The sequence below is a fragment of the Equus przewalskii genome, chromosome 14, assembly GCF_037783145.1.
Source record: "Equus przewalskii isolate Varuska chromosome 14, EquPr2, whole genome shotgun sequence".
NCBI lineage: Eukaryota > Metazoa > Chordata > Mammalia > Perissodactyla > Equidae > Equus > Equus przewalskii.
The window spans coordinates 70,636,403-70,651,288 of NC_091844.1; the positions used below are offsets into that span (position 1 = coordinate 70,636,403).

At 38.7% G+C, this 14,886-nt stretch overlaps 1 protein-coding gene across 25 annotated transcripts in view; it reads right to left on the bottom strand.

Annotated features, from left to right (window-relative positions):
* Positions 1 to 1,537: 1,537 nt before the first annotated feature.
* NCOA1 (nuclear receptor coactivator 1) overlaps positions 1,538 to 14,886 on the bottom strand; it is a 251,118-nt gene continuing 237,769 nt past the window's right edge. For 10 of the 25 annotated variants that reach the window (XM_070573176.1, XM_070573170.1, XM_070573168.1 and 7 more), the window contains 3 exons: positions 12,119 to 12,302; positions 7,716 to 7,805; positions 1,538 to 3,870 (listed from right to left, as the gene is read on the bottom strand). In XM_070573176.1, coding sequence (XP_070429277.1) covers positions 3,700 to 3,870; positions 7,716 to 7,805; positions 12,119 to 12,302 — 445 coding nt within the window. In that variant the 3' untranslated portion in view covers positions 1,538 to 3,699. Of the gene's footprint in view, positions 3,871 to 3,955; positions 4,013 to 7,715; positions 7,806 to 12,118; positions 12,303 to 14,886 lie in introns of all 25 variants that reach the window. The other 15 variants (XM_070573184.1, XM_070573182.1, XM_070573187.1 and 12 more) reach the window with 3 other exon arrangements.

Genomic DNA, 14,886 nt, shown 5'->3' on the forward strand with positions numbered 1-14,886 from the left:
CACACGTGCTGTTCCTCAGACTTCTCATCCTGTTCTTCACTGAGCTTCTTCATCATCATCTTGCAAACCTCACTTCAAATGCCATTTCTTCCTCAAGGAAACCTTCCTTGACTCTCCAGCCAAGGTCTCACTCACAAAGCAACCTCTCACTCTGCTTTATACCCCTTAATCCAATTGTGATTATAACCATGTAAGTCCCCCCGTGTAAATATAAGCTCTGGGAGGGCAAGGTCCATGTCAGTCTGGATCCTTCCATAGCCCTAGTGCCTTGAACAAAGACAATAAAATGTGTTGAATGAGTGAATGAGGCCAGAGCTTTGTGATTCTTCAATCTTATTAAAAGCTCTTGTGGCAATGAAAATAAAATATATAAAGAAAACTAATTTAGTGCTGGTGGAAAAGGCTCTGGATGGAAGAATGCTTCCTTCGGCAGTTTTCTCCCATAAAAAGAATTTATGAGCTTAATTAAATCACCAAGATCTTTTTCAGAGGTACAGGAATGGTCAAGGATGAAGCTTGCTCTGAATCACTCACTTCACTCAAGTGGAGCTGTTCTGGGAAGAGTGGTTAATGTCCACAAGGAAAGCGGCACGACTTCCTTTGTAAGCAGACCACTGTCCTTGCTTTTTCTTTGATTCTCAGAGCACAGGAGACAGTTTCCAGGTATGGAATCTATCTTATGCAAAACCACAAAGATGAAGTTTCTCTTATCAACCTCACTTTTTCCTAAGTTGTTTCTTTTTGTTTTTCTAATGGTCTTCCCACCCCTACCGTAGGATATATCTAAATCAATGTTCAGCCTCATCTAAGAGAAGTATTATTTGTAGTTCATCCTAACTTTGAGAAAAAAGGTTTTGTTCCCCCATAAATACTTCAGACAACAGCTACCAAATCTGTGTGTATTTATGTGTAGGAATTTGTGTGGGATACACACCCTCCCTGGCCCTCTAGAATCCCATTTGCTTATCCTCCTTACCCTGGCCCTACTCAACCAAATGTTGGTGGATTTAGGCCGCCTTAGAAACACAAACAAGAAACAGGGCCTAATTTTTATAAAATGCATTGTCAGACTGAAGGAGCCTCCTCATGTAAGACTCAACATCTGTATAATAATAATAAATGTTAGTATATAAAAACCAACGATAGAGACAGATATGGTATCTTGTGGCCATGAGGTGCTGCCTGGACCAGATCTCCTGGGCCAAGAAACAGCAGGACCAGAGTTTCTTTAATCATCAGACAAACGGTCAAAGTTAGAACTTCCTCAAGGCCCATTATCATGACTTCACTTTGACCTTCTCGAATTTCACTGGGCTGGTTCACATTAGGGTGACATTAGGTTCACATTAGGAGCTTTGGCTTCAGGAATCCTTTCTCTTATTATCCTTTAAATACTTGGTAGTCACTTGGGGTTTTGGCAATTCCTGCAGGGTGTAGCTTTCATTTCTTCCCTGTAAATGAAGAGGCAACCCATGAGGTTGTTAAGTAAATTCTATTCAGTAGCTGGAAAAGTGAATTTCCTGTGGAATGACAGGAATTACATAGAAGCAAGCAATTTTATTTTCCTCAAATGTAGCAATAATTTTAATCTGTACATACATAAAACAAACAGTGCAATTATAAAACCTTGAAGGTGACATGCATACTTTAAGGTGCAGTTGGGATGGGGGAGGATGTTATTAGCATCTCAATTTTCCTTACCACTTTTTTTTTTCTAGTTCCTTATGCAAAAGCACTGGGTGAGGAAACTTCATCTGGAATGCTGAAGTTAAAGGTGAACTTCCTGAAGTCTGCACGTCTAAATATCACAAACAAAACAGAAATGACCTTATAGAGCAGTTTTTCAGGGACTAGAGTAATATGGCTGGGCTTTCAAGCTGGGAATGAATGAAATCAGGGATGCATTTTCTGAAAAACTAAAAGAGATAATGTTTGTAACTGAGTGTCCTACTTCTGTTTCGTAGTTGCTACCCACGTGAGCCCTTCCACCAATCTTTTTATTCAGTATAGTTTTTGAATAGATGCTGTTCAATGGAGTTATCTGTAACTAGGGGTGGTGAGATGTGGAAAGGAGGACCTGGGAAAATGGCTTCTTCCTTGACGTCTGAGTCCATGCTCCTTTTCCACTGTTAGTTCGGATGGCCTTTTCTCTGCCATGGAAGCAGAGGTAGCTGGTGCAAAATGTCAGATGTGTCATCACTCACAGGCCCAGAGGTGCCGGTAAAGGCGAGTGACGGGGTCCACCTTTGCTTCTTCCACAACGCCTTCCTCAAGTTCTCCTGGCCTTGCAGCAGAACTTCTAGAACTGGAAAGTCAGTTCACTGGGTCCTTGATTCAGAGGCCGGGATGAGACAAGACTTGGCAGAGTGATAAGACACAGAGGGAAAATATGGTACCAATTAGCCTCAGAGCAGGATAGAGAAATTTATATCTGCGCTGATGAAAATTTGAATTCCCAAAGTCAACCTAAAAAAAAATGAAGATTTTCTTTGAGTACTAATTTTTCTCTGTACAAGTAGCCTGTGCACTTCTGGCGACAACTTCTTGCACTGCTCTCAAGCTGGACGATTCCAGGGACACGCTAGGACGGTGTGCTCTAGCTCACCCAGAACAGCTCTTTCTGGCAGTGGCATTTTGATTTGAACCCCAAAGTAAATCCATACATGGTGTCACAGTTATTAAAATAATGAAATATTACTAGCCAAATGTTAACTGCAATTCAACCAATGTTATATTTCACACACAAATTTAGAAAAATCAAGAGTATGATAATAAAACCATGAAATTAAACAGAAGGAAATCAATTTCTACAAGAAATCAAACATATTTACAGTGAGATTTAAAGGGAAAAATAAGCTACTTGGATCATAAATTTAATTTTATTTTAAATAACTTTAGCTACCTTAGCTGTTAATACAATAAAAGCAGAAAGAACAGGCTGCCTTTTTTCCAGATTTAATCAGAAAATTGTATCTACAGTAATTGACAAAACTCGCTTCTTGTCCTTCACCCATCTCATCAAAAATTATTGCATTTTCCCCCAAATTGTATTTTTTTGGATTCCTTTGTGAATATGCTCATTTTGTCCTCATTCCTGGAGGCATCTTGGTTTAAATCCGTCTTTAAAAAAAGGAGAAAGGGTACATATGTGGAGCAAAATATTCTCTTGAAGCCAACAGATAGAGAGTTGCTAGAAGAAGCTGATTGTACACACAAGCTGCCTGGGGTCGGGAAGGGGAGGGCTGCTGATGTAGAGGCACGAGACAGCCTCTCGACGGGCACAGGCAGAGCCCACTGGCCTTCTTCCTCGGCAGGGCTGGGACTGAGCCAGTGGAGGCGGAGCTTCCTCCTCCCCTTGGAACTTGTCGTTCTGGATCTCCTCCACAAGCCTTCATCCAGATAAGAAGCCAATGACTGATTACAAAAATAAGAATAATTAAATTTGGCTCAAGAAATAGATTGTCCAACTGTTCTGCCTTGTTATTTTTTCAATATCCAAGGCCTTTACAAAGAAAGAAACAAAAACATCTCTCAATCTCCCAACAAAAGTGAACTCCTTTTTTTTTTTTTTTTTGCTCCAAATGCTACGACCTGAAGAATGGCTGCAGATTGAGATATCAAAAATCTCAGAAAAATATATAATATATTTGTATATCTCTGTATGTCTATTATTTAAATTTCACATTCCTTTAAAAGTGGTTATTCAGTCAGTAGCTGCTGAAGGAGGCTCTTCTGCTGGGCCTGGGGGGTCTGTGGTCCTGATGTGGGTTTTTGAGTTCCCAGTGGACCAGGCTGGTTCAGGTAAGGGTCCCCGCCTACCAGATTCACTGTACACTGGACGTCAGCAAACACCTGAACCTGTTGCACCTGCTGGAACACAAATAAAAGATGTGTTTAGACAGAAGGGTCTGCCCCCCCGGCTTATGAGTGGGTACTACTTGAAGTGGAAACTCACTAGAGCATTCCTCTAGTCTGTAGTCACCACAGAGAAGAACTCTTCTGTCTTCTTGTCCTACAAAAAGAAAATCGCTGCACTCATTTTGCTCAGGGTTCTGGAAAGTTCACACTTTAAAAATAAAATCGAAATTGGAATGGTCAAGCCTCCTACAGGTTGCCATCAATACTGAAAGTGAGCATCATTGCTAATATTGCCAAGATTGGGAAAAGCCCAGTTTCAGAGTCTGGGTATCCAGTGGTGGGTTTAAAAAAATATACGTTATTTGGAAAACTGGTATAAAAACATTCTATGGATGACTTTAGTAGGATAAAAAAATCTTTATGATGTTAGAAAATTAAGGGCTTTAACCCAGTATTAGCAAAATAAAACCACCACAACTCAGTAATAGGACATCAGCATTACTAAAGTTAATGTCCAGAAGATTTGCATGGCCTCTAAATGTACTATTACATAGCTCTTTTACATATTGACTTTAGAATTACAGCAAAATAGTAGCAGAACAATTTTATATTTAACTTCTTTTTCATGATAGACAATCCATTTAAACACATGAACTAAAAATAACAAACTACCAGCTGAGAACAGTGTGAATTTTCCCTTTAACTACTTTCAGTAATAATATACATATTCCTTAAAAATGTCTATAGCTGCATAGTTCTAGCATTTTCTATTGGGAAAACAAAGCCAGAAGTTAGTCTTCATCAACCAGCCTTATTAAAAAGTCATTTGTAGAAGTGATTAAGGCCAGCATCACACCTGTGAATGTTCCAGACCAAGAATGGAGATGCCTTCTCGGGCATCTAAGTGCATCTAAGTGTCTCAAGTGTTTAGCAAACTTGTGCCTCATGTTTAATAGATTCATGAAGTATTTTAGATTAGTGATGCATTTTTTTGGTCATTCATCACTAATTCATGCCAATTACACTCAGCTTTTCTGAAAACTATTCTATCCTAGTTGAATAAAAGTTGTTTCCCATCAACCTTCACTGGCCAAATGTCAAATATCCATACCGTCCAACTGCTGCATCAGTCTGGCCCCTGGTGCTCTCGATCCATCCTACTCTCTCCTGGATATGCAGACATCTCCTGAGCTGGGTATTTTTAGTGCCTGATGAATCTAGTTAGATTAGCATTGTTTCTCTCCTCATCCTCCTCTTTCCCCACTTTCCCAAATTTCGCTTTTTGCAAGATCCCATATGCTCCCATTTGTTTTCTTCTTCTTTGGGGCTCTTTCTCATCTATCTAAAATACACCAGATCTCTGACTCTGTTCTTTAGCTGCTTCTGTGCCCTCCCCCACCTTTGTTTTCTGTGCCTTCTCATTCCTACTCTCTTCTTTCTAGAGTTCCACCCCTGGCCTTCTGCTCTCCCCATGTCAACAACTGACCTAGCCTTCTTCCTGCTTCTCTAGTCTGTGTTGTTTTGCTGCTCTCCTCTGTCTTGCCTCCTCCCCATCCCAGCTCTTCAATCCTTCCAGTCTTCCTCCCCATGTCTTTCCCTTCTCCTTTTCTGCACATCTGTGTCCACATTTCTATCTAACTCACTTCCCAGCTTTGTTTGGCAAATACAAAAACAGTGGAATGAATAGAAAATTCATGATGGGCTACAACAGAAAGGAGATTCTGCCACTGAAACTAAACATGAGCACAAACTATAGTGCTTTTAGGCACTGACTAATTTTTTTAAAAAAATGAACAAAATTTCACGTTTATGTGTTTCAACGTGAAATACTGGGGCAGAGCATAAGGCATTTCTATCCCTAAACACTTAAAAACATTCTTAATAAAGTCATGATAAAACAACCTAGCGAGAAAATTTTGCTTGTCTAAAAAGAATGCGTTAAGATATTGTATTTTGAAATTTAAAAAAATCAAAAGGATTAAACCAAACTCTAAAAAGTATACATTTCAGCCATTTTGAATTTTTACTTAAAAACAGGGTGCTTTAGACCAGACCTCAAAGGACTTCTGATATTACTGTATCTTCGTAGACAAAGATGCAAATGAAGCTTACAATTTGCCAGGAGAGAAGAAGCTATGAGAGCTGAGTCCCAAGCTCTTAAGATTTTCCAGCATAGTTTTTATTCCAATTCAAATACTGTCCCAGGACTCAAAAACTTTAAAACCTGGTTGTTTTGTTTTAACTAATTTGTTGAACTGCCCAGTATGTGTCTCTGTAGATCTGAGATTTTCAAAAACTTCTAGTGAAGGAAGACTGTCCTCATTTCCCCCATCACCAAACCCCCTTTTTACCTCACAGAACTCAGATCCTATTTCCTATGCTCTACCTCGGGACACAGCCTCCTAACTGACCTTTCTCCTCCTGAGCTGGCTGCCCAATGCTCCTCCTTTCCCCTCCTTCCCATCAAGATGAAGCCTAAACTAGCACTTGTATCACTGCTCCCCTTCAGGGATGACGCTTCCTCTGCAGGGCTGAATCCAAATCCCTTAGTTTAGCATTCAAAGCCCCTGGAAATTTGCCCCAATCTACTTTATCAAGTTTAATTCCTATGAATTCTTATTACAAACCCCTTACTTTCAGTGGATTTGGTTTCCCAGGATTACACTAAGATAGTACTGTCTCCTCGTCTCTGTGCCCTCTACTTCCAATCCCCTAGACTTCCAAGTTCACCCCAACCCCTGGCCTCTGACAACTACACTGTCTTTCTCCTTCACTTTGCCTTGCTAACTGTACATCAAGACCAAGTTCAGTCCCATCTCCTATGTAAATGCTCATCTGACCATCTCAGCAATTTCTCCTTTCTTTTAACACTCACGGCATTAACATAAATTTGAGTTTGCCTTTTTTGATTATGTGACAGTTTATGTGCATATGTCTATATGTTTTATCTTTCAACAGGTCCAAAGTAGTATGACAGAATGAGCATGAACTTTGGGTGTTCAAACGACCTGGGTTTGAACCTCAGCTCTGCCACTTTCTAGCTTTGTGAACTGTACATGTAGTTACATCTCCTCAGCTTCAGTTTTATCATCTGTGAAAAAAAAAAGGAATCCTATCTCCTTCACAGGGTTCTAGTCAGACCTACATGAGATAAAGCAGACAGTGCCTAGCACAATGCCCAGCCAATCACAAGCATTTCACAAATGTAACTTCCCTTTCTCACTTCTCTGCACAGTTCACCTAGAGGGCAAACACGTCTCATGCTTCTTTGTATCTCCACCTTAGCATAATGCCTGTACTTAAAAAAGTATTTATTAAGAGACTAAAGACTAAACCAAAGTTACTGAAGTGAATTAAAACCTCCAAAATTTCTAAATTTAAGTTCACAAAGGAAAGTAGTCATCCATACTATTTGCATTATTTTGAAACAAATTTCTAAAAGGAGGCAGAGTACATAGCAGACATTCTTTTCTGTCTGAATTTTCTAAGATATTTTGAGATATTCTGATTACACATGAGTTTTAGCACTGGGTTTATTTACAAAATAACAATTAGTAGTCACCATTTGTGATCCCTTTATCCTGTCTAAACACTGGATTAAACCTTCTGAAAGCTTATCTCATTTAACCCTCTCTTATAAATAATCCTATAGGCAGGTATCTTGTTAGTTCTGTTGGTTATACAGCAGCTCAAGAAAGTTCCCTAACATGCCCATGAACACAGCTAAGAAGAGTAGAGCCAGGACTCACATCCAAGTCTGACTCCCAAGGCCAGGCTCTTAACCACTATGCTATACAAAGTTTCCTATGTATCTAGAACACATTTGACAGCTCTAGGCTTAGAATTTTCTTACTGACCTGGGTTCCATCTGCTTCTGTTTTGAGAAGGTCAGTGGATGAGAGCTGGTTGCAGTAGAGGCCTGTGTGTCTCAGTGCTGGATCATTTATCTATTAAAGATAAGTATAAGACCAAATTACAAGCCAGTTGTTTAAGGTGAAGACCAAATTCTTCAATGAAATACAGTATCACTGAGAGAAAAGTAATAGGAGGACAGCAGAAATAAAAAGCTTAGCAATTTACTCTGTTGTGAGAAGTCAGAACAGTGGTTCCCTTTGTACAGGTGGAGAGTGACGTGTAAGGGAGCATGAAGAGAACCTCTGAGGTGCTGGTAATATTCTGTTTCTTGATCTGGGTGGTAGTTATAAAGATGTGCTCAGTTCGTGAAAATTCATCTAGTTGTATACTTTTTTGTATATCATTATTTTTGTGTGTTTGTAAGGAAGATTGCCCCCAGCTGAGCTAACATCTGTTGCCAATCTTCCTCTTTGTGCTTGAGGAAGATTGTTGCTAAACTAACATCTGTGCCACTCTTCCTCTATTTTTTGTGGGATGCCACCACAGGATGGCCTGAGGAGCAGCGGTAGGTCTGTGCCCAGGATCCAAACCTGCGAACCCCAGGCCTCCGAAGCAGAGCGCGCGAACTTAACGACTGCACCACCGGGCTGGCTCCTTGTTTATTCTTATACATGATACTTCAATGAAAAGTTAATTCAGGGGCCAGCCCAGTGGCACAGTGGTTAAGTTCACACGTTCTGCTTCAGTGGCCCAGGTTTCTCCAGTTCGGATTCCCAGTGTGGACCTACACACCGCTTGTCAAACAATGCTGTAGCAGGCATCCCACATATAAAGTAGAGGAAGAAGGGCACGGATGTTAGCTCAGGGCTAGTCTTCCTCATCAAAAAAGAGGAGGATTGGTGACAGATGTTAGCTAAGGGCTAATCTTCCTAAAAAAAAAAAAAAGTTAATTCACACACACAAAAGTTAACTGGCAAAAGACTTCCACTTGTGATCAAGATTCAGTAACAGCGATCAGATTTATCCTCTGCCTGAATCAACTAACAAATTAGACAAAATATATTAAATGAAGGCACTCAAGACACTGGACAAAGGCACTGAAGGAGAGTTAACCCCAAGAGTTGGAAAACAATTGAGGTGAGTCCTACGACTGCCCCAGCCTACTGCCCAGAGAGAATTTCCAGGCTGCAACATGGGAAAAGGGAACCTAGGCAGAGCTTGGCAGGCTTCCTGAGTCGAGAAGATGCAGCTGGAAGTCTGAGATAGCCAAGGCAGCTGGAATTCACAGGGCTGAATATCAGAGGAGAGCTACACAGGGAGAAAGCTCTGAAGATCTACAGAGGGTCCTCTTGAGTCTGCAGCTTAGTACTGATGAGCTAATGGATGTCAGGGAACTACCCAAAGCAGAGGGAAGATTCACCTGAAAAGACTTACATGGAATTATTCCTAAAGATCACATGGAGCTGGAAGAAGTCCTGATCCTACCAGCCAGAGAGGAAAATACTGTAATTCACGTAGTCTCAGGTATCATACTAGAAAGGTTTTGCCTCAGTAGTAAGGTAAAATTAGCCCTACACTAAATACTGCTCTGGTCCCACTAAACAAAAGAGCAAGACCTGAAAGGATCAAACTGTTTCCAAGTCACTTAACCACTCCCCAGAACAAAGCTCAAGAATATTTACAGGAATATCAAGGTAAAATTCACATGTCTGGCATCTAATAAAAAATTACCAGGTACACAAAGTGACAGAAAAATATGAGCTCTAATGAAAAGATAAGTCAATTAATTAAAACTAACCCCAAAATGATGCAGATGATAGAAGTGACAAGCAAGAATATTAAGACAGTTATTAAATAACTGTATTCCATATATTCAAGAAGACAGAGAAAAGACTGAACAAGTTAGAGATATAGAAGATATAAAAAGGTCTAAAGTGAACTTCTAGAGATGAAAATAGCAATGTCTGAGATGAAAAATACACTGGATAAAATTAACAGATTAGCCATTGGAAAAGAAAAGATTTAGTGAACCTGAAGCTCTGGCAATAGAAACTATCCAAAACGAAATACACAGAGAAAAAATGACTGACCTTGCAGCCCCTAAAAAACCTCCAAACGCAGAGAATCAGTGAGCTGTGGGACAACTTCAAGTGGCCTACTATATGTGTAACTGGAGTCTCTAGAGGAGAGGAGGGGGATGGTGATAGAAAAAAAATTTGAAGAAATAATGGCCAATATTTTTCCAAATTTGATGAAAATTACCCATCCATGTATCAAGAAGCTCACTGAACCCCAAGCATAAGAACTATGAAGAAAATCACACCAAGGCCTATCATAATCAAATAGCTTAAAACCAGTGATAAAGAGAATAATCTTAAAGACAGCCAGAGACAGGAAAAAAAATCAATCAAGTACAGAGGAAAAAGCTAAAATGATAGCAGATATATCATCAGAAATACTGCAGTGGAGCAGTAACTTTAAAGCACTGAAGGCTAAAACTGCCAGGCTAGATTTCAGGGAAAAGAACTTTCAAAGATGAAAGTGAAACAAAATCTTTTTCAGACATACAAAAACTGAAAGAATTCATCACCAGCAGACCTGCACTACAGAAAACGTTAAGTGAAGACCTTCAGACAGGAAAATGATACCAGATGGAAATTTGGGTCTACACAAAGGAATGAACAACACTGGAAATAACTCCATGGGTAAATATAAAAGAATTCTTATTTAAATTTTTAAAAAATACAATTGACTGCTTAAAGTAAAAGTACTAACAATGCATTGTGGGGTATATAACACATGTAGATATAATACGTACGACAATAATAGCACAGGAGGAGAGAAATGGAAATAAACTGTGGTGAGGCTGTTATATTATATATGAGGTGATATAGTATCACTTGAAGGTAAATAGTGGTAAGTTAAAGATGCATACTATAAACTCTAAAGCAACCACTGAAATAACAAAACAGTTATATATAGCTAATAAACCAATAAAGGAGAGAAAATGAATTAAAATATTCAATTAAACCAAGAAAAGGCAAGAAATAGGACAAAGAGAAAACAAGTAAGATGAGAGATTTAAATCCAACCATATCAATAATCACATTAAATGTAAACAGGCTAACCACTCCAATTAAAAGGCAGAGATTGTCAAATTGAATAAAAAAGCAAGACCTAAGTATATAAGAAAGACACTTTAAATGTAATATTCTTTCACCTAATTCATTATATTTTTTATTATTTTGTTTTAATCTACTGGAGATAGTGAACAATTCTAATACCTGAATAACAACAAGATAACAACAAGGACAAGAAACAATCTTATTTAGTTCTTTTATTTTGCTATAAGAGGTGGATCACTAAGTTGGTTTTTTTCCTGCTACTTCCTTAGGCTTACTATATAATACCTGAGGAATAGGGATGTTTCTTAAAAAAAATTAACATCAAAAAGAAATTCTATAGAAAAGGTACTCTGTTTACATGTTTTTAAGACTTGCTATAAATTATGGCTATATGGTCACAGCCTAGTCACCACAATCTACTTTGTGGTTGCTGATAATGAGAATAGTAACTACAGGGAGTTACTCCACTGATCTTAAAGATGACTTTGAATTTAGTTATTCTCTCCTTAAAAATCTCCAGGAGGCTCCAGGATAAACTCTAAACATTTACATGGTCTGCAACACACCTAAAAAGTTTACTGTATAAATTCTGCTCTAAAAATAATATAAATATCCCCTTAACATTCATCAGGCTTCTCAACTTCTATTCCTGCCTAAGTCATGCTGTGATAACCAGTCTTGAATGTTCTTTTCTATTCTCTTTCTTTAGGCAAATTTTCCATGAAGCCTTTACTGATAAGGCACTTTTTCCTTTAAACCCTCAGTAGTTAACTCTATGTATATACCCCTAATCTGACATAAATACATATAGTCCTGGGGGAGTCCATCTCTTACACAGTTGTTTTGTCCTGTTATTCAACTGATCCTTTGTTCATGTTATGTCTCTCCAACTTGTAATATTATCTCCCACAGAACTATCTTTGTACATAGTAAGTATTGTTTGGTGAACTGAATAAATGTTTCTTGAACTTAAAGGGAGAAATGAAGAAAATGTGTTCAGAATGTAAAGATGTAAGTTCCAAGCTAATGTATTATATGTATCATTTTATAATAAATCAAAAACACTAAAATCTCATGATACTAAAATCTTATAAGGTCGGTCAAAATTTCCACTGTATATCTTAAGGGAGAGAGCAATTATCAAAAGACAGGGGGATAGAATAAATACGTGTGGTTATTTTTGACAAGTAACTGGGAACATACCTGATTTTCCTTGGAATAATGAACTGACATGTGGTGTGGCATGTGTATGTAGCAAGTGTGCCACTTGTGCCACTTACCTGCTCAGGGCACACAGTGTTCATTCCTGGCATCTGCAAAGAGCTCATTTGCATCTGGCCCATCATTGGGTTCATGTTCTGAACATTTGTGTTTCCACCTGCCATGGACACGGTGATGCTCATATTGTTGTACACTCCTGGCTGTGCAGGCGTAGGCTGGTTCTGGACAGCTTGACTGAACACACTGTTAACTCAAAAACAATTCCGATTATATCCACTGATCATGAACATGGGGATAATGTGACTGGACCACATTTCTTAATTATTAGATAGAATTCCAGATAAAATATTTCATATTCTTAAATTCATGTAAGACTTCATCTTCTTACAAGATATAAGGATTGTCTATAATTCAGATACATTTTGAACTCTGCCCAAGGGGTCTAACAACTAAAAAGAGCTCATTTTAAGTTAAAATTATCTGGCCTAGTATCAGAATTGTTAAACTCCAATTATCTGAATAATTTAAGAAAGGTCGTTTTCTACAAAAGTAAATCTTCCAGTTCACTGGAATCGATGGTTTCCCATTTAATCATCAAAATCATTCTGAAATTTATTACACTATTTTATCTTCTTAAACAGAGAATATCCTATTTAAACAAAGTGCCTGGTGTACATATTAATTCTTAATAAATGTTCATTGAATGAATTAACAAAGGAATGAATAACCAAAGGGAGAATTCTTATATTGTGATTGCTTATACATTTTCTTAGATTTAACACTTGAGGGGAATGATGATATCTTGTTCCACTCATTCCTTGTCTCTAGTAATAAGTGACATATAGCAGGTACTCAGTAAATATCTGATGAAGGAATGAATTATGGACATGGGGTTATTACTTAGTGCTGTCAACTGATGAGGTTCAGACTGCTTTTTATTTATAGATTTTACTATATCTACACCAATGTTTTTCTAAGTGTAGTCCAGAGACCATCTGCAAGAGATTTCCCTGGGACTTGTTGAAATTGAGACTCCTAGGCCCTATTCTAGACCTAGTGAATCTCAGTTTCTGGGAGTGGGTACAGAAAGCTAAATTTCTAACTATGCACATGAAAATTTGAGAGCCTGTACTCAATGTCCTGTAGCTTGTGATCACTTCTCAGGGTTTCAGCTTCTGCTGCTTTCAATATGCTGTAAACTAACAGGAAACTAGATTTTTTTTTTTTTTTTAGGAAGATTAGCCCTGAGCTAACTGCTGTCAATCCTCCTCTTTTTTGCTGAGGAAGGCTGGCCCTGAGCTAACATTCGTGCCCATCTTCCTCTACTTTATATGTGGGACGCCTACCACAGCATGGCTTGCCAAGCGGTGCCATGTCCACACCTGGGATCGAATCAGAGAACCCCAGGCCGCCGAAACAGAACATGCACACTTAACTGCTGTACCACAGGGCCAGCCCCAGGAACTAGATATTTTTATTTGCCAAGTTTAATGTTTTTTTGTTTTTTTTTTAAGGTTAGGTCCACTCTCACTACCTTTTCTAAGATTTTATTTTTTTCCTTTTTTTCCCCAAACCCCCCTGGTACATAGTTGTATATTCTTCGTTGTGGGTCCTTCTAGCTGTGGCATGTGGGACACTGCCTCAGTCTGGTTTGATGAGCAGTGCTATGTCCGCGCCCAGGATTTGAACCAACGAAACACTGGGCCGCCTGCAGTGGAGCGCGCAAACTTAACCACTCGGCCACAGGCCAGGCCCAAGTTTAATGTTTTTAAAGACATCAAAAGTCTTCTCAGACCTGAAGATAGCTTCATGACTTTTGTAGGAAGCAAAATGCAAGGGCAGTTACGTTTTTCAGGTCTTGGTCTACTGACTTCCTTCTTCATGGCCTAGTTCTGGACTGTTGTTATACCAAAGATCTCAAATGTGAAATCAGTTTCTATCAGTAGGTAGAACAGTATGGAATAAAATCAAGTAAATGCAATTTGAAACTTTATATATGAACCCCCCCAAAATTCTCAGTGATACAGATATATACCTCTAAAGGAAAATATGAGTTGTGTCTTTTGTTAAGTTCTACAAAACACCAAATATTTTATGATTATCAATTCTTAAACAATAAGCTTCTGGTAAAATTCTACCTATTTTAATGTTAATTCTGGAGAAGTTGATTTCAAAAATTATTTACCTCACCAAGGCTTATCTATTCCTTGCTGGCTCTTGGGAGGTAAGCAGGATGTACTGACATTTATAGCTTCTGGTAAATTAAGATAATCATACTAAAATTAAAAGGCTGAGGAACAGCCTATTCATCATGTCTGAAGAAAAGTAGCAAATTTTCCCCAAGTAATTATAAAACACAAATGCTCAAAGAAAATTATATGCCCAGGAAATGGTCAATAATGCATCTGTGGACCATTAACGTCTGCACTGTGTGTATGCCCAAGAGGCAGTGTCCCCATGACTAAAGGTAAGAAAAAGCCTATTAGTCTGCTGCCCATTTTCTAATGAGAACATTTGTGCCTTAGACAACGCTCATTTGTCAATTGATACACAAATCACCACTGTGGAGGCACAGGGCTATGTAAGTTAATGTATGCAGAAGCTTCAAGGACTGCAATGATGTCATACTTAGTGAAAAGTTTAGGATTTAATTTCCTTTCAAATTTATATTTGGGACTGTATATTAGCTTAAGTCCTTTCACAGTGCTCCTGCCAATAGTTTCATTTTAGTTTATTCCATCAAAGGAAGAAGACCAAGCCCTCTGTAGCATCCATGGCTGTTCTGGGTTCTGGAGCGGACTGTGGGGTTCACTGGCACCTTAGGCCC